Source organism: Rousettus aegyptiacus, unplaced genomic scaffold, assembly GCF_014176215.1.
Source record: "Rousettus aegyptiacus isolate mRouAeg1 unplaced genomic scaffold, mRouAeg1.p scaffold_m13_p_3, whole genome shotgun sequence".
NCBI lineage: Eukaryota > Metazoa > Chordata > Mammalia > Chiroptera > Pteropodidae > Rousettus > Rousettus aegyptiacus.
Genome location: NW_023416306.1, coordinates 116,893,055 through 116,919,622, shown reverse-complemented (window position 1 = coordinate 116,919,622; position 26,568 = coordinate 116,893,055). Strand labels below are relative to the sequence as shown.

The window sequence follows — 26,568 nt, the reverse complement described above, 5'->3', positions numbered from 1 at the left end:
AATTTGAGCATAGACTGGATGTTACATGATGTTAGGGTCTTATTTTAATTTTGTTACGTTTATTAATGGTATATGGGTATGTAAGAAAAATTTCTTATATTTTAGAGATACATATTAAACATTTAGAGGTGACATGTTTCATAATGTTTATCATTTATTTTGGAGAACTTCAGCATAAAGAAATAGATGAAACAGGTATGGCAAAATGTTGACAGGTGTTAATGTATTAAATATAGGCGATGAGTGTATAGGTATTGATTGTCCTAGTCTTTCAACAACTTTAAAAAAATATTATTCAAAAATATTCATAATATAAAGTTTAAAATATTAAGAATGGTTTGTGTGAAGTGTTCCTAGGATACTCCTCCTTAGTCTGAGGAAGTATAAGTTGGTTTTGCCTTGTGTTAAGAACCTATAGTTCTTAGATTCTTCCTCATGTGCTCTTTTTTCCTCTTCTCTCTCCGCCCTTTCTATACAGCCCTCTTTGACTCTATGCACAGCAACCAGGCCTCGAATAGCCCATTTTCTCCACCCCGTACTCTTCATTCACCTACCCTACAACTCCGGCAGCGCTCTGAGAAGCCTCCTTGGTGTAAGTAGTCTTTTTGGAACTGCCTAGACAAAGGCCAAGAGAGATGGAGAAATTGGTGAGAGACCTATTGCATGAGCGAAATGAAGATGAGGGTTGAAAGACCAGGAATAATGGGTTGGTCAGGGAAGCAGTCTTTCCTGCCTTTTCCAAGACGAAGGGAAGATCTGTTTACTGTCTCATCACCTCTGTCCCTCATGCCCCCGCTATCTCATTGGAGAGGCTTCTAAAAGATAATGGTCTGGAGGATCCTTTGAGGAACAAGGGTTGGAGACTTCATTCTCTTCCGATCCTCATTTGGTCCCTACACTTTCCTCAAGTAAAGATGACTTGGGAGGAAACCTGGATATATAGAAAAGCTGGGAGGAGGAAACTAGAATCTGCTTCTACTTTTTCCAAGTCCTTTCTCTCGTCTTTTCTCAGTTCATGTAGAGGTGCTGCTTTTTCCTATCTTTTCTTTATAATCTCTAGCCTATTACTAATTATCTTGGGCAACTGTGTGAACAATGAGACCCCAAGGAGTTCTCAGGGTAGTTGAAGGTAGTGGGAGATACAAGTGGTAATCAGAGGGGAGATGAGGGCCAGAGACAGCAGTAATAGAAATCCTTTCTTTATTCATCCTGCTTCAAGGGAATAACTAAAATCGAACATGCCTTTCATTATTTTATTTAGATAGGACTTAAAGATTTATATTTTAGCATTGGGGTAAACAGTCACAACATCTTGCACTTATTCTGGAATTCTATTTGTAGAAGAAACTTTCCTTCCTGACATCAAGAATTCTTCCTCTGAGTTTCAGATTATCCTATATTTACCTTGCCATTGCCTCTTTTACCTCTGACCTTAGTGTTTATGGGTTCTGTGCCCATCCCATCCCTCTCCTACTTTTGTTTCTGCTCTGACCTGTGATTTGCCTGAATCACAACACTAGCTAAATATTAAGGCTACTTCTATCCTTGAGTGAATTTAGCTTACAGCATTTTTTTTTTAATCTCAGTATCAGGTGCATTTTCTTTTGAGTCATCTCTCTGCCCTGAATTAGCCTCTTTGGCTCAAAACCATGTCTGTCTGTCTGTCTGTCTTTCTGTTTTCCTTCCTTCCTTCCTTCCTTCCTTCCTTCCTTCCTTCCTTCCTTCTTTTCTTTTCTTTTCTTTTCTTTTCTTTTCTTTTCTTTTCTTTTCTTTTCTTTTCTTTTCTCTTCTCTTCTCTTCTCTTCTCTTCTCTTCTCTTCTCTTCTCTTCTCTTTTCTTTTCTTTTCTTTTCTTTTCTTTTCTTTTCTGCTTGAAGCATGCCTCCCATCATCCTTTACAAAAAAGATATAACTGGCATACTTCAAACTCAATGACTGATTGAGCCTTTGCAGGCTCAGGCTTGCCTTCTTTCCTAGGTTTTTTTTTTTTTTTGATGAAAAGATATTCACATGTCCCCTATTTCCAAAATCTATTGATATTAGAGTGCTCAAAATATAGTTATATTTACAAAGGGAAAAGTAGATTAGTACTCTACTAGAGGTCAATAAAGAAGTAGAGGTTGGGGTAGGAATTATCCCACAGTGTAACTGAAGACTAAGGCCTTCATTTTACTACTGTCAGGATCTATGAAATTAGTTTTTATATTTTATATGTATATAATATCCACAAACCTGTAACATTGTGTGTCCCAGTACTTACAGGGTCTTAACTTTTATATATGGATGGATTTCAGTGTAAAGTCTATGAACCCCAGGAACTATATGTAAAGATTAGTGTGACTATCCATATATACATTTTCTGGGAAGATAGTCCATAACTTTCGTTAGTGTTTCAAAGGGATCAGTGACCCCCAGAAAGGTCAATTAAGAACTGCTGCCATTTAGAGATTCCATGACAGTTTTCCATCTTTGGATAAATCATTTTCCTTTCTACTGTTCCGATTAACAAGGTTTTTCTACATTCTTCTGCTTATTTGTATCTCGGGCTATGAACAATGATTACCTCTGCCTCAGAAATATGTTGATTACTTTAAAGAAACGATTCTTAACCATCAAATTTAATTGAGAGTCTTTCAACAAAATATATTGCCCTCATCTCTCTTTCTACCCCACACCTTTACCCTAAACCCACAGAATTAGAATCTCTAGAGATGGAACCTGGAAATTTGTATTTTAAAAAAATTTCCCATAATTTTGATATGTAACCTTATTTATGAACCACTGGGATAAAGTATTATATGCTTCCAAAGTATGAATGAGAGATCTTGGGAATTTGGAATTGGGATAAGGATATAGTTATGAAAGAACTGGATGAAGTGGGCCTCAGTACTCTCTCCTGAGTCTTAGATGTATGTTAGTTCTAGTCCTGTAGTATACATTAGGCCAGAGCAATAGTATCTGAGCTGGGCTAACTTAGGAGTCTCTACATAACTTAGAAAGAATTCAGATTCTCTTTCCCTAATACATGAGTAGTATAGGCTATCTATCCTGGAAGTTGAACTACGGCTTACCTGACTTGGTCTCCTAACTTTGCTTTACAGACAGCAGTGGCCCTTCCAGCACTGTGTCCAGTGCTGGTCCTTCCTCTCCTACTGCAGTGGATGGTAACTGCCATTTTGGCTTCAGTGATCAACCCTCCTTAAGTTCACATGTGACTGAAGAACATCAAGGCATTGGGCTGCTCCAGGAGACCTATGGGAATGGAGCACAAGCACTCCCCATAGAAGGGGAGCAAGAATCTTTTGAACCAAACCAGTCCCCAGAGGATCCACCTGTAGAAACCAGCCAGCCATGCCAGGAAGTTCCTGATGTTAGCCAGCCATGCCAGGACATCCATGGAAAGGTCAGCCAGCCATGTCGAGAGGTCGCTGACGACACCCAGCCATGCAAGGAGACCTGTGATGATGTTAACCAGATATGCCAAAAGGTTCCTCAGATCAGCCAGCCGTACCAGAAGGTCAGCCACCTGTGCCAGAAAGTCTCTGAGGAAGCTTACCAGCTTTGCCAGGAGAACCCTGAAGAGGTCAGCCAGCCATGCCGGGGGGTCCCTGTGGAGGTTGGCAGGCTGGTCCATGGGTTCCCTGTAGGGATTGGTAACCTGGTTCAGGAAATCCTTGTGGAAGCTGGTAAGCCAGTCCAAGAGGTCATTGAGGAGCTCAGCCAACCATCCCAGGAGTTCTCTGTGGAGGTTGACAGTCTAGCTCAAGAGACTTCTGCAATCAATCTGTTGTCTCAGGACATCCCTGAGATTGATACACCATCCCAAGAGTGCCCTGATGAGAGTGACCTGCAGATCAAGGAGGTCTCTGAGGAGGTTAATCAGCAGTCCAGGGTGGTTCCTGAGGTGATTGACCAGCTCCCTGGAGAGGATGTTCCCCAAGCCCTGTATACATCTAGTGATCCCAACCTTCAGAGCCAGTCTCTAGCCCATGACCAGAACTCACCCCTTCCACCAGCAACATGTGATTAATCATTTTCTCATTAGTGTTGTTACACTATACCAGCCATTTCAGCTAGCAGCTTTTTCTGTTAGCTAAATCACCTGCCAGCATAAGGCCTTGGATCTCATCGTCTGAGGAAGTAGTGCTCTTGACATGAACATTACCTGTGCCAGAGCTGGGCTTGGTGAGCGGCCAATTTCATATTCAAAGCAGCCATTGGCTCCTCACCAAGCCATTAGACTTGAATAGGATTTCTTTCAAGGGGTGGGCTGATGTCCAGCCTCCTCTAAGCATCCCAGGAAATCCTAGACTGTTAAAGGAAATGCCTCTTAACTGCTGAAGACGCCATCCAGGGACAGCAAGTGCAAAAGGGGACTCTAAGGTCTCCACTTTTCTGAGGAAATATTCACAACTTCTCAAGGTACCCTTAGACCACATGTGCATTCAGGGGGACTCTTGTCTTTGCTAGCACTCCTCAGGTGGGCCTAGGATGGCTATATGAAATGTCTGGGGGAAAAAAGAGTCCCCTTCCCAAACAAACATCCGTCATGGCCACTAATCTTTAGACTGGGCTTATGGGTATTTTCATATCCCCAAGTGCCCCTCTGCCCCAGTCCTGTTCCTCTGGGCAATAGCTCTATGGAAAAATAGGTATTAGATTTCTGTGAAAATTTCAGAGTAACTAAAAATGCTCTGGGGGTTCTTGGCAAATCTGTGAAGCTGGGCCTCCTTTTGTTGTGGGGCTTTTTGTCTTAGGAGATGCTGTAGTAGGGAAAATCAGGTTCTATTTTAAGCAATCAGCAAAAATCAATATTGTACAGACATGAGCAAAGATTTTATATATATATACATATATTTACATATATACATGTATATACTTACATATATACATATATGTGTGTATATATATACATTTCTGTAGTAGTGCCAGGGACAGACTGGCCAAAGACCAAACACTCCAGCATCCCCAAGAGGTTTGTACTTATTTGTCTTTAGGGCCAGGTGTGATTATGAAGCTTTTCCCAAAGATTGGAGGATGGGGATGGGGGTGGGTAGGAGTGGTGATGAGGTCATTGGAGTGGGGGGCCGGAACATTATAAGTGCTCAATAAATATGAAGTAATGAGAATGGTAGTAGCAGTGATGTCCTTATAAACTCATGAATGAATATGACTATAAGTCAGTCATGTCTGTGACTAAATTAATCAGAACAAGTCAAAAAGTCTTTGTAGCTGAGGAGGAATGGGCTATAAAAATATGGATATCAGGCATCCCAGGAGGTCCCTATGGCAATCAGCCCACCATCCTAGAATGTCTTCAATGAGTAGTAGTGCAAGGAAGAGAGTTTCTATCTCTGTGGCGCACCAGAGGGTACAGTGTCTTCTCATCAGATCCTTGGAATCGCCCTCTCAATTTTTTACTCTGATGCTTTGGAGTATTAGGAGATGAAATAAGGGGGTTGTGCTCTTTCTTTATCCCCTTGACATCTTTACATTGGGAGAACCCAGAACACTAGGAGAGCTGGAATATCCCCCTGCCTATATATTCACTTTCACAACTTGGCTTCTCCTGACACACCTAGGGCTATAAAGGGTTTCACTGCAGGGAGAAAATCAAACATTTAACTCCATGAAAATCCTGACTGCACAAATGAGAGGTGTTTTCAACCTCAATAGGCTCTATATCAGCAGCAGTCCCCAACCTTTCTGGCACCAGGGACCAGTGCTCCTATGAGATCTAATGCCTGATGTTCTGAGTTGGAGCTGAGGCTGTGACGCTAGTGCTGGGGAGTGGCTGCAAATACAGATGAAGCTTTGCTCGCTTGCCCACAACTCACTTCCTGCTATGCAGTCCAGTTCCTAATGGGCCACAGATGGGTACCGGTCTGCAGGGTGGGGTTTGGGGAGCCCTGTTCTAGATATCTTAGGGCCCCTCAACTCCTTACCTCTTTGGTGTTCCCTTATCCAAGGTATTTGATTCTGGTTATTCTATCCTCAACTCTCGACACCTGTGCTATACAGATCCCCTTCCCAGAAGACTCTCTTCCCACTTTCCTCCCCCAAATCAAATGTATGTCCCCACCCTTGGCTCCCATTCCCCATACTCAGCCATTCTCATCCATTTTCATAAATAATGCTGGCTCCCCATATCCTTTTCTCCATTCACCCAACCTGTGTTCTCTGGCTTCCTTGAGGCCTGGAATTGCTTCCAGTTATTAGAGACATCAAGATAAATTGACTGTGCTGGGAGAATCAGAGAGGAAGCCAGGGCCCAGCAACTAAGCAACGTGTAGAGTCAGAAAAAGCCTAAGCACTACAGTTCTGTAATGAACTTGATTTATTGTTAGAGTTGGAGGCGGCTCTGTTACAGCAGCTGGGAACTATAATAGGGAAATGTGGGGAGGAGCAGAGCACAGCAGCATGGGGAGGGTGGGAGCTAGTAAGAACACAGGCAGGCTCATTTTCGTTTCCACACAGTCATTCGGCAGAGAAGCAGAGCCCTGATGAGCATCTGGATTTCTCAGTCCAGCAGTAGTCTGGCAGGGCTACTCATTGGCTTGCTAGGGGTGAGGTCCTTTCCTATGTTGGAATTTTCAGCCTGTTTTCATCTTACTTAGTAGGAGTTAAGTTTAAGCTCAGTTTCCTCTCCCTCTTTCCTTCCTCCCTCTCAATTTTCCCAAGTCCTGTAGCATGGCTTCCACCTCCCCAAACCTCTATTAACGAGTTTGGGGCTGGAAAGGCAGCTAGCATTCTCATTTCAGCTGCAGGATGGCATAGTGGAATGTTGAGGGAGTCACACATTGCTGGGGTGTCAAATGTTGGGATGTCAGGCAGTGGCTTATTTTTAACCCATTACACACCAGGCCACAGTAGATGACCACATGCAGAAGAGAAGCCAAGCAGGAGATGAGAAGGGATCAGGATAATTGGAATAGGTGGGTGAAAACTTCAAAAGGTCAGGGAGCTTGGAAAATTCTGGGATTGGGGCAGGGCTCTTCTTGCCCCTTTGTGCTGCCCAGTAGGCCTGGTCTGGACACAGCTCTGGGATGTGAATGGTATGAAGCAGGGGCTGGGAGGATAAGCTCCTTCTCTCATCAGTCTGTTGGTCAAGAGCTTCAAGTTTTGGATTGAGACATTCAGATACAGAGGGAAGCAGTGGGACAGTGTAGCTGCAGTGTACCCCCAGACCACTGCTGGAACCCAGAACCTGATGAGTAAAGGGATGGAAGACGGAGAAAGGGGTGCAGCTCTGGGCACCTCACTGACAGCATCCTGCCCCCAGGTCACATAAGTTACTATCGGAAATCCTTCCTAGGGATGCTAAATAAATAGATTGAGATAAAGAAGCCCCTGGGGTTGGGGATGTGATCTCCTTCCATGAGGGAGGAGATTGCTGAGACCCATCCTCACTCCATACCCAATACCAGCATTTGGCAGTTTTAGGAGATGTGTCACTCCAGGGTTCTCAGGCATCAGATGACCTCCTATCCTAATTTGGTACCCTCCCCCTATCCTATCCCTATTACCTTTGGTTTTGAGACTCATCTCAGGTATGGATGAGGGAAAGGGACAACCCCTCCCATTTAGTCCCACCCAAGTTTCCACAAGACATCCTGTCTCCCCTGCCCCCTCCTCTCCCAGCTCCCATGTTCCCCAACACCAAAGGACTCAGCAGTAGCCATTCTCTAAGGGAGGTGGGGGAGCAGATCCTCGGGGAAGGAAAAGTGGTTCTTTCAGAACTCAATCTTGCAGGCTGGGAAGGACTCATCCTGCATGACCACGGTGCTGCTGCTAGCCAGGACCAGGACGTTCAGTTGTTGCTGCTGCTCATGAGTCTGCTGATACCACTCACGAGTCACTTCTGTGTCATGAGTAGGGATCAGAGTCACCTAGGCGGGAGATAAGACATGCCTGATGTGAGAATGTGAAAGGAAGGTAAGCGAGGAGGATAGGGCACCTGATGGTCCAGGAAGTAGTCCCACTGCCCATAGAAAGGGCTCGGTCCTTTTATAAATAAAGACCGTGTTCCACTATTGCCTCTGAATAAGCTTTGACCAGACTACCTCCTTGGCGTCCATTGCCACTCACCTGAAGATTCTCCCCCCATTGGGCCTTGCCCTCCAGCAGGGCATCCAGCACGGCCCGGCTCGGCTCGCCATTGGCAGGGTCATTCCCACTGACCACATAGTAGGATGCACGCACTCTTCGGAAGAAGTCAAGGTCAGCAGTCTTGCCACTGCAATGATTCGGGATATAGGCGAGATCCACATATACAGGGGGAGCAGAGCCGCCCTTGGAACCCAAGGCTGCTGTAGAGACAAGCCGGCACTCATTGTAGAGGGAAAGTAGACTGCTTTTGGCAACCTTCTCCCTCTTTCCCTCCCTTCCGCTCCTGGAGCATTTGACCAGCCACACCCAGCCCCAATCCACAGTCTCTCCTACTTTTCAAGTCATACTCACTCAGTCCTGCCTTGAGTCCATTGACCAGGCCTTTGGACATGGGGCTGTGTCCGTCCTTTTCCTCTGCTGGGATGACCTGGCTTGGAGTGCTGCGTGGCCGGGGTGGGACCCGGGATGCTCGGTCTGCAGGACCTTTACCAGGGGTGGGTGAGCGTTTTCCCCGAAGATCCGGACGCCGGGCAGGAGATGCTGGCTTGGCCTTGCCTGGGGCCCTGCGCCCTACTCTCCCCTGTGCCTTCTCCTTTTCCCGTAGCCTCTCTACCCTTCCAGACTCTGAGCTTAGCCCCTCAGGGTCAGCCATGCACACATCAGGGCGGGGAGGGGATGGCCGGGGGTCTGGCTGGGGGATAGGGGGAGGGTCATGGCCAGGCCTGGGATGGTGAGTTCCACTGACCCCCCCAGCTTTGTCCACAGGCAGGAAGTCCCCATCTTCATCTGAATCGAGGGCTGCCTCAGCTGTAATGGATGGACACTCCTCAGTTTCTGGCGGAACATCAGAATCTGACTGTGTGGAGCCTGAGTCACTGGCTGATGTTGGGGGTGTCTCATCTGCCACAGGGCATGGGCCCCCTGTGGCCCCAGGGCCCCCCATCCGGCGCCGCCCCCCTCTCCCTACTAGCCGAGCTTCCTCAATTGAGAGGTCACTGTCATTCGTGGATTGGGGCAGAGGTGGGTTCAGGAAGGATGGCGAGAGCTCCCCACAGTGGGGCCGGGGCTCAGAGGCACATCCCTGGGGCCCAGCCTCCATCTCAGGGGAGACACTACTAGGTTGGCCCCCAGAGGCCCCTCCAGGGCACAGTGGCTGCTCAGGGGAGAGCAGGGTGTCAGGCCGACAGCTCCTCTCAGCTCCCTCAGGCCAGGCCCCACGTTCCCAGGCAGGGCAGGCCTTAGCTTCTTCTTTCTCAGCCTTGGCTGGGGCAAGGCCCGGGGGGTTAGGGCTGGTTTCAGTTGGACCATTAGTGGCATAATCCCCAGAGGGACCCTGGAAGGGGCTTGGCTTCTTGGTGGCTGCCGCTGAGCACTCCAGGTGGCAGGGTAGGGTGCCATCATCCACGTCTCCAGGCAGGCTTGGAGCCGGAGCTGGGGCCAAGTCCAGTGAAGCTGGAGGTGCTGGGCTCAGAGGATTGAGGTCCCAGAGGCTGTGGGTAGCTGCTTCCGTTCCTAGGACTAGCTCTACAGACCCCTGTTCTGCAGCCTCCAGGGCAGGAGGGAAACGCTCAGCCACGCTTGAAATCACAGGTGTGGTGGCCTCAGAGGAGGAGCCTTCAGACAGGGCTGGTGAGGAAGGTCGTGGCAGATTGGAGAGGAGAGGGGCCCCAGGAGAGCTGGGTGATGGGAGCTGGGGCAGTGAAGAGTCCAGGCTGGGGGCCTTGGTCACTTCTAAGTACTCATCATGCCGGGCTCTGGTGGGAGGCCCTGGAGCCAAAGCCAGAGCTCGGTCCCCAGAGAAGGCAAGGGAGCCACAGGGTGCTGAGCGAGGTTCAGCTGGAGAGGGCAGCTGTGGGGGAGCTGGCTGCAGTGAGGAGAAACCAAAGGCTGAAGCTGGGAAGTCCAGGGTGGGTCGGGCAGAACCCAGGTGTGAGTCCAAGGAAAGGCTGGTATGTGCCTCGCTTTCAGGCCACTGTTTGGGGGCCCCTGCAGGGATGGGGTGAGGAGGACTTGGGGACTGGACCTCTTTCTCTGGTTGCTCCCGAGCCCCCTTCTCTAGCTCCGAGTCGCTAGTGCTGTCATCCCAGTGACCCCGACCTGATTCCTTGGGGGATGGGCTTCTCCTCTCTGGACTACAGCTCAGGATATTACCATTAAGAGGGGGGCTTGGGCCTTTGCTCAGCGGGATGGGAGCACGGGGAGGTATTGCAGGAGGAATGAGACTGGGCTCCACACTTGGCCCTGGCTCAGGCTCCTGCCTAGGGGGTACGGTGGGTCCTGCCAGGGCTGCATAGCTGAAAGATGGGGTGTCAAACTGGAGACTCTTGGGTGAGACAGGAGATGAAAGTTCCTTCTCTGCAGATGTGTTTCGGCCGGCTGCCTCCTCCTTGGTTGAGATGTGTGGGGGCCAATCCCCTGCTGCTCCAAGAAGAGGTTCCCTAGTGGGACACGCAGGGCCAAGACCAGTAAGCATCATCTGCTCATAGATGTCTGCATACTGAAAGCTTCTCTCATCTGGATAGGGTGTGGGCTCTCTCTGCTCTGACTCGGTCTGCTCAGGCTCCTTGGTGGCATGGCTGTCACTGGCGTCTGGAAACTTGGAGCTGTGGAGGCTGCTGTCAGGAGCCCCAGCCTGACCTCCTTCTTCCTTTTTACCTTCAGCCTTGCGGTAGTCCTTCCCAAGGGGGGAGTATGGCCCACCTTCTAACTCAGCTGCCCCCTCCTGCACTGCAGCCACCACACTGTCATATTCAGCTGTGCCCCAGAAGGGGGCAGGAGTGTATGGCTCAGGGGCAGGAGCTGGGGGAGCTGGAGCTGGGGAGAGGGGTGCAGGAGGCAGGGGTCTGTCCTTGGGCACCCATGGTGGGATGTCAGCCAGCCATGAGGGGGTGGCAGGTTCGTTCCTCATGGGTGGCATGGCCTTAAGCTCTACGATAGGGCTCTCTTGTCCTGGAAGTGGCGGAGCCCTCTGTCCAGCCATCTCAGGTGGGGAGGCTGGAGGAGAGATAATCTCAAAAGGGGAGCGGGTCAGCTTGTCTTCTTCCTCTGGTGGCAGCCCAACTGGTGACTCAGCAAGCCAGCGCTCCACCTCCAGCCCCTTTTGTGATGAGGTCTCCTGGAAACCCTTGAAGTCTGAGGCCCAGGGGCTCTGGGGCGAGTGCTCCAAGGGGGGTACTTCTTCCTCATCATCTGGCCCCTCATCGAGGAAAGTGTTCTCCCGCTCTTCTGTGTACCGTGGCCGGGCCCCCTGGCCATCGAGCTCATGAGGGAACCAGACCTTCCGCTCACAGCTCAGCTCCCTCCAGTACGTGTCCTGTTCCAGGGCCATATCCTCTCTGCCCCTCCAGTACCTGTCCTCTTGCTCAGGAGACGTGTCCTCCCATGTCCGGGCAGGCTCTTTCCGTTCTCCAACTGGCTCCCCTCTGGTCGGAGATGTTTCTCGCCACTCCTGCTCCTTCCAGTATTTCTCTTCCTGCTTCTGGGCCTTGTCCTTCTGCTTCGGGCTCTCTTCCAGTTCCAGAGCATTGGTCTTTTCCAGCAGAGCTTCTTCCTTCTGTTCCACACCCTCAACTTTTTCTGAAGATTTTTCCTCTAGGATCTCCTTTGGCTTCATGGTTTTCTCCTGCACTGGGCCCTCCTGCTCCTGAATTTTGTCCTTCTCTTCCAGATCCTTTTCTCTTTGTTCAAGAGCCTTATTGTTTTGTTCCAGAGCTTCATTCTTCTGTCCTAAGGCCCAGTATTTTTGTTCTAAGGCCTGATCCTTCTTTTCTAAAACCCTGTCCTTCTGTTTGGGGGCTTCATCAGTCTGTTCTAAGGCCTTGCCCTTCAGTTCAGAGACTTTGTCCTCTGGAGCCATGTCTTTATGTTCAAAGTCTCTGGCTTTTTGTTCTAAGGTTTCATCTTTCTCTTCTGCGACTTTGTCCTCCTGTTCCAGGGCCTTGTCTTTTGGTTCCAGAGCCTTGTCCTTTTCCAGAGCTGGGTTCTTTTGTTCCAAAACTCTGCTTTTTAGTTCTAAAGGCTTATCCTGCTGTGTCACAGCCTTCTGCTTTTCTCCCAGAGCCTCACCTTTCTGATCGATGGTTGTATCCTTCTGTTCTAGGACAATATCCTTCTGCTCCAGAGTTTTGTCCTTCTGCTGTAGGACTTCATCCTTTGGCTCAGGTCCCTTGTCCTTCTGCTCTGGGGTTCTGTCTTTCAATTCTGGAACTTTACCTTCCCACTTGATGGCAATGTCCTCCATGACAGGGCTTGGCAAAGACTCAGGACTCTTGGTGAAGGAGCTATCAGGTGTCAGAATGTGTTCACCAGGGCTTGTGATCACTCCAGGTGAGTGTTTCCCATCTCCCAACAGTGGAGAGTGAGAGAAGGGGCTGGTAGATAATTTTCCATCGGGGCTCTCATCTGTGATGTCTGCCTGTGCAGAGTATCCAGTGTTCCCATCCGTGGGAGGAGACACTGTGGCTGCACGGGGTTCTGGAATAGACTCAAGAGCTGGGTGCTGAGAGGTGTCCTCAGCCTGCATCAGAGGCCCCTTTTCTTCCTTTCTGAGGCTTAGTTCCCCAAACTGGAGGGTACCAAGGCTTTCTGGAGACAGCTGTTTAGAAGAGATATCCAGAGAAGTCTCTTTGCTGGGACTCTCTTCTGAGAGAGAAAGTGACCGGGTATCTTCTGGAGATACCTGTGGCCAAAGGTCTTTGTGTAGGTGCTGCTCTGTCAGGCCACAGGGAGACCTGAGGATGGTTTCCTGGTTGGCAATGTCTGGTGAGACCACACTGAGGACCGAGAGGGACTCTGCATCATCAGGGGAGAGGCTTTGGTCAAGAAATTGGAGCACATCATCTTTCTGAGTTTCGCCAGGTTCTTGGAGGGATGCCCTCAAATCTCTGGGAAGGACTTCTGTTCCCAGAATTGGGCCTGTGGGCTCTCGTGCCTCCATAGTCTCAAAGACTATTGCTTTGTCCTGTTCTGGCAACAATTGGATGGTGTACCCTGTGTGTCCCCCAACAATGCTGACAGATGCTTCCTGGTCCTGGGGGCTCCTGGAAGGAGGCAGCTTTCCCCCGTCCTCTAGTGTGTCCTCTTTAGGCCCTGGCTTGACTGTCTCCTCTGCAGCATCTTCCTTGACCACACCTGGGGTACGCCTAGTGTCTTCGCAGGAGTCTGCTTCCTGAAAGTCTTGGGGCTCAGACTTTTCTTCCACTGGGGACTGATGAAAGGGTGTGTGGGTGGCGCTGGGTGGACCAGATGGTGGAGGAGAGGCCATCTTCACGGTGCTGTCATCTGGGCTGAGGCAGCGCTCCTCCAATTCTCCGAGCGTTGATTCCCCTGGATATAGGGTGTGACCAGGGGCACTGAACATCGGGGTTCCATATTGACCATGAAGTTTCTCTGACAGCTGTACACTTGTGGTCTCCTCTTCCTGTTCCACAGTTCTCTCTCCAGGTAAGCCCCTCCCGACACTCTCTCCTCTCTTCTCTGACTCCCCAGTCACAGAGAAGTCCTCACAGGGTGGTGATTTGAAGCCCTTGTCTTCTTCCAGTGAGGAGGTGGGTGAGATGGTGCCAGCCGATGGCACGTAGTCCAAGCCCTGAGTGGCTTCAGTGCGGGATGATGGGATGCTTGTGACTGTGTCGAGCAGCAGGGAGCTCTTGCCTGTCTCCTCTGTCTGGGGAGCTGTGAGTGAAGCCACAGACTGGTCCTCAGCCACAGATGTGGCGAAGGAAGAAAGCTTGTCGCACTCAGTGATTGAGGTAGCCGAGGACACATGCTCCTCTTCAGCCAAAGGGGCGGCCACCATGTTGGGAGGGTAGGTGAGTTCAGTCTCTGGTGCTCCATAGCCTTTGCTGGAGGTGGCAGGAACAACATCGTCTGCAGGCTGGCTAGCCTCAAAGGGGCCGGGACCTTCGGGCCCAGGGAGGTCATAGGTACTTGTAGGAAATCTAGGTGGAGCTGGGCGTTCCTCCGGCTCATCATGGATCTCCTCATCTGAGATGGTCTGCTCGGTCTCTGAGTAGCCAGGGATTGTCTCATCCTGGATATAGGAGACGTGCTCAGTGGCTCCTGCAGGTGTGGCCAGGCTGCTTAGGAAAGATGAGGTCTCCTTCTCAGGGGCCTTGCCCAGGAGTCCCAGTTCCCGGCCCCCGAGAGCCTCCCTGCCCCTTGGAGTTACCTTCAAGGCTTCTTGCATATGTTTTTGGTAAAAACCCTCAGCCTTTGTCTCTTCCTCTTCCTCCTCATCTGAAGGGTGCAACTCTTCCTCCATTTCTTCTAACTCAGCCTTCTCTATCACATCCTCCTTTACCTCAGGTTCACTTTCCTCTCTGGCTTCTGTTCTATCAGGGAGCCTCTCTGCTTCCTTCTGCTTCTTTTCCTCCCAGGCATCTTTCTCTTCCTCTGTTTCAGCCCCAGAATCTGGGCCTCTATTGTTGCCTTGCTCCTCAGGGATGTCTGGGACAACCTCTTTCTCTTTCATCACAGGCTTTTCTTGTTCCTGCCCTGGGACAAAAGGTAGTGTTCCCTGGGTAGCTGTGCTTGGGACTCCCTCCTCTGTGGTGCCTGGAGGAAGTGGTTTCTCTCCTAGTCCTATGTCCCTTTGTTCAGCCAGCAACCTCCTCTCCTCACGCTTCATCTCCTCAAAGTCCTGTGTGAGGTCCTCTGGTGAAGACAGGGCCAGCTCCCTGTGCGCACTGACTGTTGGAAGTGGTACAGCCCCCTTCTGGGCTGGGGGTGTCCGGGGCTCAGAGGGCAGATCCTTCTCCCCACGGGCAGCTCGGCTCTTGTCCATCTTTACTCTGCCAGGAGCCTTGGCCTTGTAGAGGGTCTTACGTACCTCAGGGGTAAAGGGCTTCAGATCTGGCTTGAAAATCTTCTTGACCTCAGGTTTGGTATCTTTCCTCTTCTCCTCCTTCTTAACATCCTTCTTCTCTTCCTTTCTTCCTTCATCTTTCTTGAGCTCCTTTCTCTCCTTCTTGATCTCTTTTTTCTCTTTGTCTTTCTTCTCCTCCAGCTTTGATATCTTTTCTTTTAGGTGTTTCTTCCCCACCTTATCTTTGATCAACTTTCGTTTCTCTGCCTTCAATGCCTCGCTTGACTCTGTCCTCACCCTCTCAGGCTTGGCAGGCTTCTCTGGGAGCTTCTCAGATGATTCTTTTACCTTCTTCTCTGTCTTGGCTAACTCTTTGGCCAGTTCTGAGCGGGCCTCCTTGGCTCCTTCCTCAGCCACTTCCTCCCGTTTGGCTAGCTTGCTCACAGCTGTCTTAGCGGTGGCCTTGAGGCTCTCCTTGCTGTCAGCCCGCTGTTTGATTTTGCTGGGTTTGAGGTTGGCAGGCACAGCCCCAGCAGTCAGATCCTTCTGTGTGGCCACTGGGTAGCGCAGGAAGTCCAGGTGCCGAAGCTTTTCCAGGCCCTCCAAGATCTTGTTCTGGGGAGCATTCCCTGGAAAAAGCACACGTACAATCTTCTCAGTGGGGCTGGCTGGCAGCCAGACCACGAGAGCAGTGATAGAGGTCAGGTAGGGCACCGAGATCTCAGCCTCTTTTCCATTAGCCAGCACAATGCCTGTCTTAGCTTTACTATTGCCTGCCCACTTCTGCATGAGGAACTGCATCTCCTTGCTGTCCTTGACAGGGTTGAGGACATACATGTCCAGCCGGCCGACACCCATCTTGTGGAAGAGGGTCAGAGGCTCAATGGTGTTGCTGACCACACGGTACAGAGGCTCAGCCTGGATGCCCAGGCGGTTTAGGTGCTGCAGAGTGAGGCAGGCCTCCTCAATGCTGCGTTTGGCCTTCCGGGAGGCATCAGGCAGCCGCAGCTTATCTGGCACGTTAAAGAAGACAACTCCAAGCTCCGGAGAGATGAGGTTCTTCACCCAGTCACTGTAGCTGCTGGAGCCCTGGGACTGCTCCTCCTCCAGTTCTGCCACTTTGCGCTGTAGGAGTCCATTGATGCCTGGCAGGTTGTCTGCCCCAATGTGTGTGAGCAGCACTGAGTCAATGCGGTCCAGATGCCGCACCAGCTTCCAGAAGCAAGACTTGCGATCAGAGCCACCATCCACTAGGATGTTGAAACCATTGACGGCAAAGAGGGCAGAGTCCCCGCGGCCACCAGGGAAGATGTAGCAGCAAGGCTTGGAGAGCTTGAGGAAGCCCCCTGAAGTAGGGGGCTCTAGCAGGTCAAAGGGGGATGGCACATCCACAGTCTCAGAGACATACTCGGAGAACTCAGCCACACCATCCATTGTGGGCAAGATGGGCTCAGGGTTTAGCCGGAGGTGCAGGGTCTCTTGGGAACTAGATAGTCCCAGATGGCTCCAATCACCCTCCCCTAAGCAGGACACGGTGAGGAAGGCCTGGATCCCGGGGTCTCTGTTGCTGAGCAATTGGGCGATCTAGAGGAATGGGAGATAGAAGGCTGATCAGGTCATTAAGTTTGACTTACCCCAACTCATATTCAGTCTACTAATCTTACTTGTCTCTAAGGTGATCTCCCACCTTTCTGCCAGGTCCCCCAGTGGTCAAACAATATGAGAGTTTCCCTTCCTTGGATTCCTCCCCACAGCTCTACTCCTATCCCAAATTCTGTTCCTGCAGTGTCTACAGACTCCCCTTCTTCCTTTCCAACCCCCATCCAAGGCCAGAATTCCCACCCCAAAAGACTCAGAGAAGTCTGCACTGTCTAAACCATTGGGGTTTTACAAGTCAAAGAGTAGATATAGGAGTTTGGTCTTCCAACATCAGTAGATATAGGACTGTTAATTTCTTGTTCTGTTCTCTGGTTCCTGAGAGGCCAAGCCTGCACTCACAAACATGGAACTTACCTCTGGGTTGTGAAGGACCTGGACAAAGTTTTGATAGGAGTAAGTGCCGCTCTGTAGGATGAGGTCTCCCCCTGGCTCTAAACTTTGCCCACTCAAGATTAGTAGTTTGTGAGCTGATGGGCTACTAAGGAGATGATGAACCTAGAATAGAAGGAAGGGAGTAGTCACAGATGTAGGAAACCTAGGGAAGAGCAGTGACTGTTCGTTTTCCCCGCAATACTGCAAGGCCACACTCCCCACCGGTAGCACCACAACACCTCCGGAGTGGGGCTGGGAATTGTAAGGCAGCTTAGATGGCAGAAAGAGGATGGTTCAAAGCCAAATCCAAGAATTCTTGGCCTTAGAGCAGTAGCACTGGCAAGGGTGAGCTACAGCAGTTTCAGAAGGCCCTCGTGGCAAGGCCCAGGCCCAGGCCTTACCTCAGAGCTGATGCTGTTGACGCTGGGGTTTACCAGGATGATGGTCTCTAGGATCTCACTCTGGTGGCAGAGGGTCCTCTGGCCTGAGGGAAAGATGCAGGAATTTGTTCTAAAGAGAGTGGGTATAGACTAAAATAGAGAGGCATTGTGTGGGGCAGGGGAGGAAAGAATGCACTATCAGAATAGGGGGCTTGAGAGAAAGAGAAGCCTAGCTATCCTTAGATCCTGCCACTTTGGATACTGCTGAGTGAGGTCTAGGGACTAGCTGCTCTAGCCCTCCCCTTTCAGGAGCCCCCTTCCTCTCTTCCACACAGTCTGTCTTCTCCCTCCCTTCATCTACCACACCCTCTGCCTGGAACTCCCGCCTCAGACTGCCCTGTTGACAAGAAGCTTTTGTCCCTCTCTGAGCTCTGAGTTCCTGGTGCAGCCTGTGGATGTGGGACTCAGCTGAAGGGAGGGCTCCTAGGATGGTCCTCACCGAGCTCACTCCTCCCTAGCCTGCCTCTGCCTTGCGCTAGCACGCTTTCATGCTAGTGAGTGCCCGGAAACAAGGAGATGGGCCCTTCTGCGCAGTGTCTACAGACTCCCCTTCTTCCTTTCCAACCCCCATCCAAGGCCAGAATTCCCACTCCAAAGGACTCAGAGAAGTCTGCACTATCTAAACCGTTGGGGTTTTACAAGTCAAAGAGTAGATATAGGACTATTAATTTCTTGTTCTGCTCTCTGGTTCCCGAGAGGCCAAGCCTGCACTCATAAACATACACCCACTCATGTTGTTCCCACCACTAAAGGTTTCACAGCTTCCTCTCTCACTATCATATCGCTGGACTCCAGAGAGGCCTGGGTCACTAGCCTACAACCCATATTTTGTGAACAGTTTCTCCTCTCATCTTTGCCCCTCACCTATGGGCCTTCTGCCATGGCGAGGGGAACAAGGGGTCCACAAGCAAGAAACAAATAAAGAAGGAGAGACTGAGTGTTCCCCGAGCCATGGAGAAAGATGAGACACCCTTAAATTCTCCTATTTACTTTCCTTCTCCAGGCTCACATGAAATACCAAGTAACGCAGCAAAGAAAGTGGCAGGTTAGACAGAAGATACTGAAGAGGGATGCTGCCATCCCCTGCACCTGCCCTTGCTAATTGCAGCATAGTGGAGTTACCTTCTAAACAGAGAGGTGAACAGATGGCCTGGGGAGTGGGTTGTCTAAAGGATCTTGGTGGAAGGGCTCAGAATCCCTCCACTAGACCCTCTTCTAGGGCTCTAACAAGAGGAGCGCAGGGCCAGGGCCTTTGTTAAGTGGGAGAGCCTTGGTGCCAGGATCAGGCAGATCTGGCAGCAAGGGGCTGCAGTTGCAGCTGCAGGGGAAGTGAACTATGGATGATGTCAGAAGACCAAACTCCATACAGAGTGGGTGGGGCCCAAGAGGAGTTCAAGGTTGTCTTCTATGCACTTGTGAATGGAGGGAAGCGGTGAGGTCAGTTCAGAGGACGGTAGGGGCAAGGCTTTGGCAGGTGAGGGCTATGGAGGTTCAGGGAACAGCTGGCTAGCTCTAAGTAGCTTAGATTTAGAAGGGCTATTTCCACCCCCACCCCTGCCCCAACACATTCCAGAAAGTCTCACATTTTAGCTAGGAGTGTCAGAAAGAGAAATATCTGTGGAACAGACTGATTTGCTTCCTATCTATCCCCATCTCCCCCTTCCAGTCTATCATTCCTTGCAGCCCCCTGGGTATAACCACCCGACTTCTCTGATTCCAGTTCCTGTCTTGGTGCAGAACCCTCTCCCTCACCCAAGTGCTTTCCAGTTCTGACTAGCAACTACATGGTTTATATCCAGCATCCTTCTGTTTCCCTCTTCTGCTCACCCCAGCAATCTCCCCAAAGGGAATAGACTTGTTTTGTTTTTCCTTTTTTTTTTTTTGGAGAGGCCTTCTTGTGAGGCAGGGGCACATCCCTTGGCCAGTGATGGGGCGATGGGTGCAGAGGCTGAGCCGGCAAGAGGGCAGGTGTCTCTGCAGTGAGGCGAGGGGAGGGGGGGGCCGCTCGGGCAGCTGCAGTTTGCCGCAGTGTGTGAGTGTGCGCGCTGAGCTCCGGCTCCAGCTCCGCCCCCACCACAGCATGACAAGTCATTTTCTTGGCTGCCTCTGCATGGGGGGTGGGGGGGGTGGGGGGGGGTGAGGGAACACAGAGAGGGAGAGGAAACTGGCTCCTCGGTTCAAGAGCCCCCATCTTGGGAAGAGAAGCAGAGATGAGGTGGGGGTGGGGCTGAGACTGGGAACCCGTGGGGTTGACAGTACTGAAAATGCAGGGCAGCTGCTCTGGAGGGTGTGGAGGGTGTGCTCTTAATCTCCAGAGGGGCCTCTCAATCTCCCAAGGGAGCCAGAAAAGGGTGGGGGCTCAGAGTCCCAATCTCAAGCTGGGAAAAGGGTGCGGGAAACCCACTGCACATTGGTTGGTCTGTGAAGGCGCGTGCCACATCGTAATGACCCTTTCCTCCCTTCTTTTCCACAGTGTCCCCCACCTCCCCTTACTTGGCAAAAACTCGCTGTCCTGCTCACCCCCAGCATAGGAGCAGCTGAGCAATCTAGCAGCTGACACCAATAGGTACATTCCCATAACATCCGCTTACCCTCAGATTCTTCTACCCCTGCCCAAAGACACAGCCCCCAAACTCCTCCAGAGGCCCAGGCTGCCAGGCAGAGCCAGGAACACCACCCTCTGCTGTTGCCCCTAGGTTTATGCCTCCAGCCTCAACCCAGCCTGAGAGGTAGGCTGTCACTGTCTTGGCCACATTAGCCTCTGCCTGGTTCTGGATCCAGGCTGGCCCCATAGCCAGTAATTTTCTTCTTCCTCCGTTCCCCCACCCCGCTGGGCCAGTTCCAGACATACCAGTTTAGGTATTGACTCCCCTCCCGTTACTCCCATCTCACCTCCCTATCACAGCATCCTCCAACCCCCGTGCCAAGCCCTTCGGTTCCGTTCGGTTCTTACCCTGGGTGTGGGAGGGAGCCCCTCATGGAGGCTGCGGCTCCGGCCTCAGCCGGCAGCTTCAGGGAAGAGTCTGCGGCACTTTGGGTGGGAGTGGGGGGGGGGGGCGCTTGATGGGGAGGGCGGTGCCAGGGCGGGGAAGAGGGGCTGGTCCATGACGAGGCACTGGAGACTTAACTGTTTCTTTGCCTTCTCAATGTCAGTGCTCCGGTGCTTCTGCTGGGGCTGAGGAGTTGTCTAACAGCTCAAAGAGCCAGGGTGGTCTCCAGTGGCCTACAGGACCCTTTCCCAACCCTGCTTGGTCAAGAAATACTGTTAGCAGCATCAGCCAAAAGACCAAAGCCCTGTGCTATGGGACATTTCGAAGGATACAGGAGGTATGGGCTGCCTGGGCCCTCCTCCTTCTCTCAGTAACCATCTGCTGCCTCGCTCCTCAGACCCAGGGAGTGCACTACAATCCCTGGAGGAGCAGGAGACAAAGGGGCTAGGGGCCTGAACGCATGGGATAGGAGCAAAGGGACTACTTGAGAAGAAGGCTGGGGACAGGAGTTGAGCTGAGTTCTGCTGGCTTTTGAGCCACAGCTACAGAAAGGAGGGGAGGGCAGAAATAAGTCTCATTTTAGGGTGGACGGTAGTTTGAAATTCTGAAGTGGACACGTGGTCCTAGACAGTCTGGAGTGGGGCACAGGGACCCTGGGAGCATGCAGTTCTGTGTCAATGCAACACAGCACAGTAACCACACAGGCCCTGATACTTGGAATTCTTGGGTCACTGGGTATGAAGAGACAGAGTGCTTTCTGCCTTTCAGTGAAAGAGTTAACAGGGACCAAAGAGGATCACTGGGGCCCCAGGCCTAAGCCAGATTTTCTTACTATAGGCCAATTATTAAATATAACATAAAATATTCTTTGATTTTAAAAAAATCTTATAATGACTATATAGAGTGTTGGATCCCTATTCTTCCTTGTCTCTGCACTTTCCATGTCTCTTTGATGTCTTGGTCTTATACTATCTTAATACTTCTAATATTGGCCCTGTTTCCCTTTATCTCTACCTCTGTCTCAGATTTAGTGACCCGCGCTAGAACTCAAAGGGAGGAGGATCCAGAGAGCTCTAGCGCTCAGTTCCAACTGGGTGATGCTCTCGCTTTCACATAGTTCTTACTTGCCCTCTTCCTTTCCGTCAACCTTCCCCAGTCCTAGCCAACTCCTAAGGCCTTCCATACATCAACATCCACCCACTCATACACCAGTACCAGCACCACCCTTGCCCAGGCTGCCAAGTACAGCTTTTGAAGGTCAGAGAAGCCAAAATAGTCTCTGCTCTCAGCATCCCCATCCCCCTTAACTGCCTCCAGAGGAGAGGAGGAGCTGAGTCACCAGTACTGGGGGAAGGAGGGGCAGGGGAGGGGAGGACAGAGGAGGAGGAATCCTTGCTTAGATCCGGGGATGCAAAGCAGCAACCTGACAACAGCCCCTTTTGAATAGAGAAAGCCATCTGCAGAGATACACAACATAAACCAGGCTGAGTTCCGAGCTTCACAAAAGGGAAAGACTGCCCTTCTGCAACTTCGTACTTATTTCCTCGCATCTCAAACCTTCCATCTCCTCTGTGCTTTCTAGGGCTCTCTGGACTGTGCTAAGAGGGAAACTTGAGTAGACATTTGGCTTGAGAACAAAACATTTTCCAGCCCTGTACAGAGCCCACCTTATTCTCAGCTGCTACCCCCAAGGGCCACACCCTGGGCACAGTTCCATCTTGCAGTGGACTTTTCCTTCAGCCCTCACCTTCTGAACAGCCACTCATCACAACCAGCCCTTTGCCCCCTGTGTTCCTAGGCTCTGCTGCAATTAAATGGTGAGATGCCAAAGAAGAGAGAGACGTGAGCTCAGACACAAAATAAGATCCAAAGTCCTGGATTTGAGACCTGACTCTACCATTTTACTAATCATGCTATTAAATGAGCCATTTAATCTCTCTGAAAGCTTGCTTCCAGAACTATAAAATGAGTATAAGATTAGTATCATCCTCCAATGATACTGTGAGGGGTGAACGGCATAAAATATGAAAAAGTGCTTCATTCCTAGAATCCTAAACCTACAATGCACAAATGCACTAGAAGTCTCTCTCCCTTTTGTGGAAGATTTATGACATGTCATTTAGGTGATCAGGGAAATCCTAAATCAGAATCTCAGACCAGACCAACTCTTAGCTCCCATGTATACACAGAACTGGAGGTGCCTGCAAGAGAGGACTTCAAGTACTATTTCTGTCCTTGTTTTCTCATTCTAGAGAGCAATGAAAACCCCAGTTGCAGGGGGCAACAAGTTGCTCTATTAATTCAGAATGGCTTTTATGTTTGCAAGTAACAGAACTAGTAACTCCTGAGTACACCAGTGATAATGGAGAGTCAGATAGGTCTCCAAACTGGTCCTTCAGCCTGTGTGTTTCAGAGTCCTAGAATATCAATCATGAATTATAAATTATGAAGCCCTCTCCCTTTCCTAGAGGTGCCCAATAGAAGTATCAGAGTGTTATTTAAATTCAGTTTTCCACTATCATGATGGTTTCTGGTTTTGTTAAATAATGCTCGGAAGTTCCGTATTTTTTGCAGGGGTTAGAAACGAAGGCTCCAAGTCACCACTGAAGAAGACTGGCTGACTAGGACTACCTGGTGCAAAATTCGACTGGTAAAGCCATTACCAGATTTGACCTCTAGAAGGAGCTGGGCCACTGACTCTCCATCAGAGGGTCCCTCCTTTTCGTGAGTGTGAGGGTGTGGAGCGGGAGGTAGCTAGGAATGATTGCATTCTCCCTGTCATTCATTGTAGGATACACTTTTGTCCCCTTTCTCAGCATTTTGGGTCAGGGTTTGAGTTGAAGCAAGAGGGATGGTGGCCCAGCCTGTGGGGGTGGGCGGAAAGGATTAAGTCATAAAGTACTAGCCTATCCCCTCAAGCCCATCCCAGCAGCCTGATTCCCTTTGCCTTCCTCATTAAAGGGAGGCTGAAGGGAGGGGCTGTGCCTGCAGCTGCTCTGTTGTTTATGGGGACAGCTGAAAGAGGAGCCTGCAGGGGTGGGGCTGTGGCTGTCTTGAGCCATGTGGGTTTTTCCAGGAAATTCTTCACTATTCTCCAGGGACACAGAGAGGCCACCATAAAAATGTCCAAACCTAAAAAAATTCAGTAGGCTAAAGTAAGTCCTGATCGTGGGTGTATGGCTGTAAGCCCCTTGAGGACACTAAGGCATACACCCTTTGACTGAAAAGATCTAGTAGGTGTTTATATATCAGTGCTTGTTTCTGAGAGGTTCCTGGGAGTAATTATGCATCTCCCTGTGAATGTCTTCCCAAGCATCCCTGCATCTTAATTTGAAGAATGGCTAAGTATTTTGGTTTAAGTTCTGTTCATTCATACATCGTTCCAGAAAGCAGCCTAATCTTAAGTCTCTGTGGCCATATTAACATCAGCAGATACTCCCCAAACTTCAACTCAGTCATTAATTTTATCCGCTGTCATCCGCTTATCCAACCTTGCACCAAAGCTCCTAGGAGTAATAAGTGGTAAAACTATCGATTTTCCATCATCAGTGCTAATGGAGAAAGCCATGACATGAGTAATTCTAAACAGAAGGCAGTCTCAAAACAGTGAGTGGCTAGCTTCACAGGAAGCTAGTCACATCAAGAAGGTGCCAGCCTCACATATTTTAAATGACGCACATATTCCTAGGATAACAAATCATTAGCATATTCACCTTGTCGTCTCTCTCCAAAAACATCTCTAAAGGAGTCAGTGATCAGGGAAATGACCAAAGATGTGGCAGTTAGCAGGAGGAACAGGAAGAGAAGGGGAGGTAACTATCTCCTATATTAAATAATTGAGAATTATCTATATGAGATATGAATTCAGTTATTTGATAGAGTAACTGTTCACTTGGATGGATTTTAAATTCCATATAGGCACTGGAGTATGGATTGATGCATCAACATTTACCAACATCATGGCCAGAATGCCCAGTACTTTTATAGAGGATGTAGGATTTTCTACAGTTTCCCCACAGATATTGTCATGGAATGATAGCTCCTAAAATGGTACTTACTCAAATCTCTGACCCATTTCTCCCACCTAGCAGAATGGGAAACTACATCCTATGAACTTTGATCTCAGAGTCAAATCTTGGAGTGTGACTAGCTCTTGTAGCAGCAAATCTGGGAGTCCCTGCTTCCACCCTGATTTGATGGTGCCGATCAGCCTTTGATACCAGATTTCTGATGTGCTCTGGAGATCTGTTGGCTGATCCAAAAGAGGAACCAGAAACCCTGAAACCTAAGACAAGTAGACTGTGTGGTCTAAGGGAAAGTTCTAAGCAGGGATCTGGGAAGGTGGGTTGGGGATTCAAGGGTCTCTGTAAAGAGATCCAAGAAGGCTGGAGTACACAGAAATGGGAACACACAAAAAAGTAGATTTTTGCATGGGAGATGATTGATCACTCAAGAGAAGTACCTTGTTTCCTTAGTGCATGTCAATAGCTGTCTATAAAATACCCTCTTCTCAGGTAGAAATTATATTCTCCAGGTTCTTTCCACCACCATATCATCTGTTTTCGAAGTGTACTGGGTATGTGGGGATAGCTATGGAGTTTTACAACTTTCCTCCAGAGTCTTTCCCTTCTCCCCAACCCAAATCTCCCATAAGTCCGTTCTGCTAGGGAGGCCAGACCTCTGCTCTTCTGTGACCAACCCTCACCCAAAGGACTGAGACAAATGACACTGGTCCTAACCTTTGACCTCTGTGGAGAAGTGAGCTAGGTGCCGGGTGATGAAGAGTCGCAATTGCTGGTTCAAGTCAAATGATGATAAGTCAACATTCCAGGAGAGAATCCCTGTGAGACAAAAAGAAACAAAGAGGGCTCTAAATAACTTCAGAAGAGTTGGACTTCACAGAGCAGTTCTAAGCTCACAAGAGGGGTAAGGAGAGGGAGGAGATAAGGACAGCTGTCCTGATCAGCCTCACTGATATCTTTAAGAAAGGTCGTTAGTGCCTCTGTCTCTCTCCCATCCTGTGCCTTTCTTGGGCTTTGCCTGAGCCAGAGGAGGAAGGGCAGAATTTAGGCTAAACTTGGTCATTAGAGAGTTCGTATGTAGGAATTTTCTTGCAGAGTTGCCCAATTGTGATAGAAGTGACACCCAAGGGCCTATCCCAGATACTGGGGGTTGCCTTACTGGTCCTTAGAGCTAAGTAGGATTCTAGACTCTCCTTCTATGCCCCCTCCTTGCCTCCACCCCTTCGTGGCTTGCTTCCACCCGCAGGTGGCTCCGCAGCACTGCGCCACTGGCAGGCAACTGGGGAGGGAGGTGAGGACTGAGGAGCTCGCGGCCACAAAGGTCACTCTCAGGTGGCCACTGACACTGGGAGATTTGAGATTTGTCTGCAGCGTTCAGAAGGCACCCTGTGCCTGTTCAGGGATCCTAAAGAAGAAACTAAGGTAGGGATATGGACTCCCCAGGGGAAGGTGAGGACTTTTAGGACATCTGGCCCAAGACATTGTGGGAGAGAGGGTGTGACCAGGGAGGCCCCAGGCGCTGCACAGAGCTCCCCCTCCTCAGGGAGATTGCGGTACGCCATGGGGTGTGCGGGAAGGATGGGGAAGCGAGATGTTGACAGCACGGGAGGATACGGACGCATGACATGGAAGATAAAGGTGACAGGGGCTGATGATTCAGATTAACAGAGTGCACAGTGCACACTAGGGATGAAGGATGCAGACGTACGCTCTGGGAGGTAAATGCAGATGGCGGAGAAGCTCGGGATGGAGGATGTCCCAAGCACAGCCAGGACAGCGGCTCACCTTGTTCAAGGTGGGCCCGCACGGCCCTCAGCTGACTTTCTGTACCGATATCGCCGATCACGATGAGCAAAGAATGTTTCCGCAGGTCCCAGCATGCCGCCGCCACCGCGGCTCCGGCCTGGCACAGCGGCTCGGCGGGGTTTTGAGACATCGGTGAGCCAGAGCTTCGGAGCCCTAGCCCGGGAGTTGTCTCCATGGTAACGCCGCGAGGCCGCCCCGGCCCAGCCTCGGTCTCCATGGAAACTCCGTTGGAGTGCTAGGCTGGCAGCGTCCGCTGCAGGCAGAGTGCGCGCGGTTCTTAAAGGCCAGAGGCGGGAGCCGCTCATTGGCTGCTCCCGGTCAGGAGGCGGAGCACTGGCGCCGCAGGGGCCGGGCTGGGGCTGGGCC

At 50.4% G+C, this 26,568-nt stretch overlaps 2 protein-coding genes across 20 annotated transcripts in view; one reads left to right on the top strand and one right to left on the bottom strand.

Annotated features, from left to right (window-relative positions):
* The window catches only part of PPIP5K1 (diphosphoinositol pentakisphosphate kinase 1), a 42,993-nt gene extending 37,865 nt beyond the window's left edge, over positions 1-5,128 (top strand). For 11 of the 14 annotated variants that reach the window (XM_016144974.2, XM_016144977.2, XM_016144976.2 and 8 more), the window contains 2 exons: positions 479-592; positions 3,101-5,128. In XM_016144974.2, coding sequence (XP_016000460.2) covers positions 479-592; positions 3,101-4,029 — 1,043 coding nt within the window. In that variant the 3' untranslated portion in view covers positions 4,030-5,128. The remainder of the gene's footprint in view (positions 1-478; positions 593-3,100) is intronic. The other 3 variants (XM_036238907.1, XM_016144980.2, XM_036238910.1) reach the window with 3 other exon arrangements.
* A 1,190-nt stretch (positions 5,129-6,318) lies between these two features.
* On the bottom strand, positions 6,319-26,423 carry MAP1A (microtubule associated protein 1A). Of its 6 annotated transcripts, none has more exons than XM_016144961.2 (7): positions 26,182-26,423; positions 25,114-25,215; positions 17,346-17,428; positions 16,927-17,067; positions 8,460-16,497; positions 8,088-8,308; positions 6,319-7,888 (listed from the first exon to the last, which is right to left on the bottom strand). In XM_016144961.2, the coding sequence occupies exons 1-7, from the start codon at positions 26,417-26,419 to the stop codon at positions 7,733-7,735; spliced, it is 8,979 nt and encodes a 2,992-aa protein (XP_016000447.2). In that variant the 5' UTR covers positions 26,420-26,423; the 3' UTR covers positions 6,319-7,732. The 6 variants fall into 6 exon arrangements, with proteins under 6 accessions (XP_016000447.2, XP_036094792.1, XP_016000449.2 ...); XM_036238899.1 differs by having other exon boundaries at positions 8,088-8,305; XM_016144963.2 differs by lacking the exon at positions 17,346-17,428 and having other exon boundaries at positions 26,182-26,335.
* Between the last annotated feature and the right edge of the window lie 145 nt (positions 26,424-26,568).